This window comes from Pyxicephalus adspersus, chromosome 1 (assembly GCF_032062135.1).
Source record: "Pyxicephalus adspersus chromosome 1, UCB_Pads_2.0, whole genome shotgun sequence".
Lineage (NCBI taxonomy): Eukaryota > Metazoa > Chordata > Amphibia > Anura > Pyxicephalidae > Pyxicephalus > Pyxicephalus adspersus.
In genome coordinates this window covers 127,991,641-127,993,086 of record NC_092858.1, presented here as the reverse complement: position 1 = coordinate 127,993,086, position 1,446 = coordinate 127,991,641, and the positions used below count along the sequence as shown (strand labels likewise).

General features: G+C 41.3%; 1 protein-coding gene across 2 annotated transcripts in view; it reads right to left on the bottom strand.

The window, feature by feature from the left end:
* The window catches only part of LOC140341373 (large ribosomal subunit protein uL2), a 331,097-nt gene that overhangs the window by 1,097 nt on the left and 328,554 nt on the right, over window positions 1–1,446 (bottom strand). For both annotated transcript variants that reach the window (XM_072427089.1, XM_072427081.1), the window contains exons 4-5: window positions 384–602; window positions 147–262 (exon numbers count right to left, since the gene is read on the bottom strand). In XM_072427089.1, the coding sequence (XP_072283190.1) occupies window positions 147–262; window positions 384–602 (335 nt within the window). The remainder of the gene's footprint in view (window positions 1–146; window positions 263–383; window positions 603–1,446) is intronic.

The following is a 1,446-nucleotide window of genomic DNA, read 5'->3' as shown; positions in this document are numbered from 1 at the left end:
CTACACTGTTTCAGTATATGGCTTTTCAAGTACTTTGGCGTCAGTAAATCTAATGATGTGTTGGCCTCTAAACACAAGACCCAAGCAGAACAGTCTTTACACAGGATAGAACATACTGTGAAGATATGGATTAAAGGAAAACTTACATTCATAGCCACACCACGGACACGTGGCCAGCAGTTTCTCTTAGCCTTGTATTTGTGGTAAGCACGACCTGCCTTCAAGATGGGCTTGTCAATACGTCCACCACCAGCAACAACTCCTGCATTCGGAAAACAATATAAAAGTGAGCAAGGGGAGACAGATGTAACAAGTTAATAGCTTGTGGTTTAACAAAACGAGGCTAAAACATTGCACCTGTCTACTAGAGCTGAGGCACTCACCAACAATTGCTCTGTTTGCAGAGGAGATCACTTTCTTGGAGCCAGAAGGCAGCTTTACTCTGGTCTTCTTTGTTTCAGGGTTGTGGGAGATGACTGTAGCATAATTGCCAGATGCACGGGCCAGCTTGCCACGATCACCCGGCTTCTCCTCTACACAACACACAATGGTTCCTTCAGGCATGGTGCCAACAGGGAGGACATTGCCAATGTTCAGCTGAGCTAAAAATTAAAAGCTTGAAGTTAGCTTAGAATCACGCATGCCAGCAGTAGTAGAATAAAAGTAACACCCCAAAAGCAATGTTTAAATATACATATATCACATACAAAAATGAGCTGTGCATGAATCAGCAGGCACACAGATCAGAGAAATTTGAGGCATGCATCTGCCATGGTTGACAACTAGAACATGCTAGCCATCTGATATCTGAACATCTAAACCACTGGGACTATGTTCGATAATTCAATTTCCATAATACTGCAATGTGGTAGTATCACTGAAGCCAACCTTATATATTAACCCTTCTAGCGTTCTAATGCGGTCAATATTTCCATACAAAAAGTGTTACTTTTTTCACATGGAAATTTTTTTTTACATTGTAGGCTATAATTCTTAGGCATAACTCACCGAAATATGTCCAATATGTGAAGATTACTTTGTATTGGACTCACAACAGCTATTTTGTATTGAATCCAATATAAAATTATTTGAATTTCCCGCCGCTCCTCCTGCCCGCACTGACGTCACCAGGAAACCCCAGAGAACATCTCTCCAGTTCGTGGCTTGGGATCGGAGGAGGACGTGTCCCCAGGACCTGCAGGGACCAGCAGGACATCGGGGGGCGACAACAGAACAAGTTGTTTTTTTTTCAAGTTTTAAGCGACCTCGAGTCTGACCCGGGATTACCGATTATTATTGCAAACTTAGAACAATGCAGGATCATATATAACAAACCATGGAAGTAAACATGTTTACTTATTGTCAATTCAATTTCGGAAAATCAACACCCCATATGTTAGTACCCACTTAAAGAGAAAGTAAACCCAAAAAAAAAAAAAAAAAAAA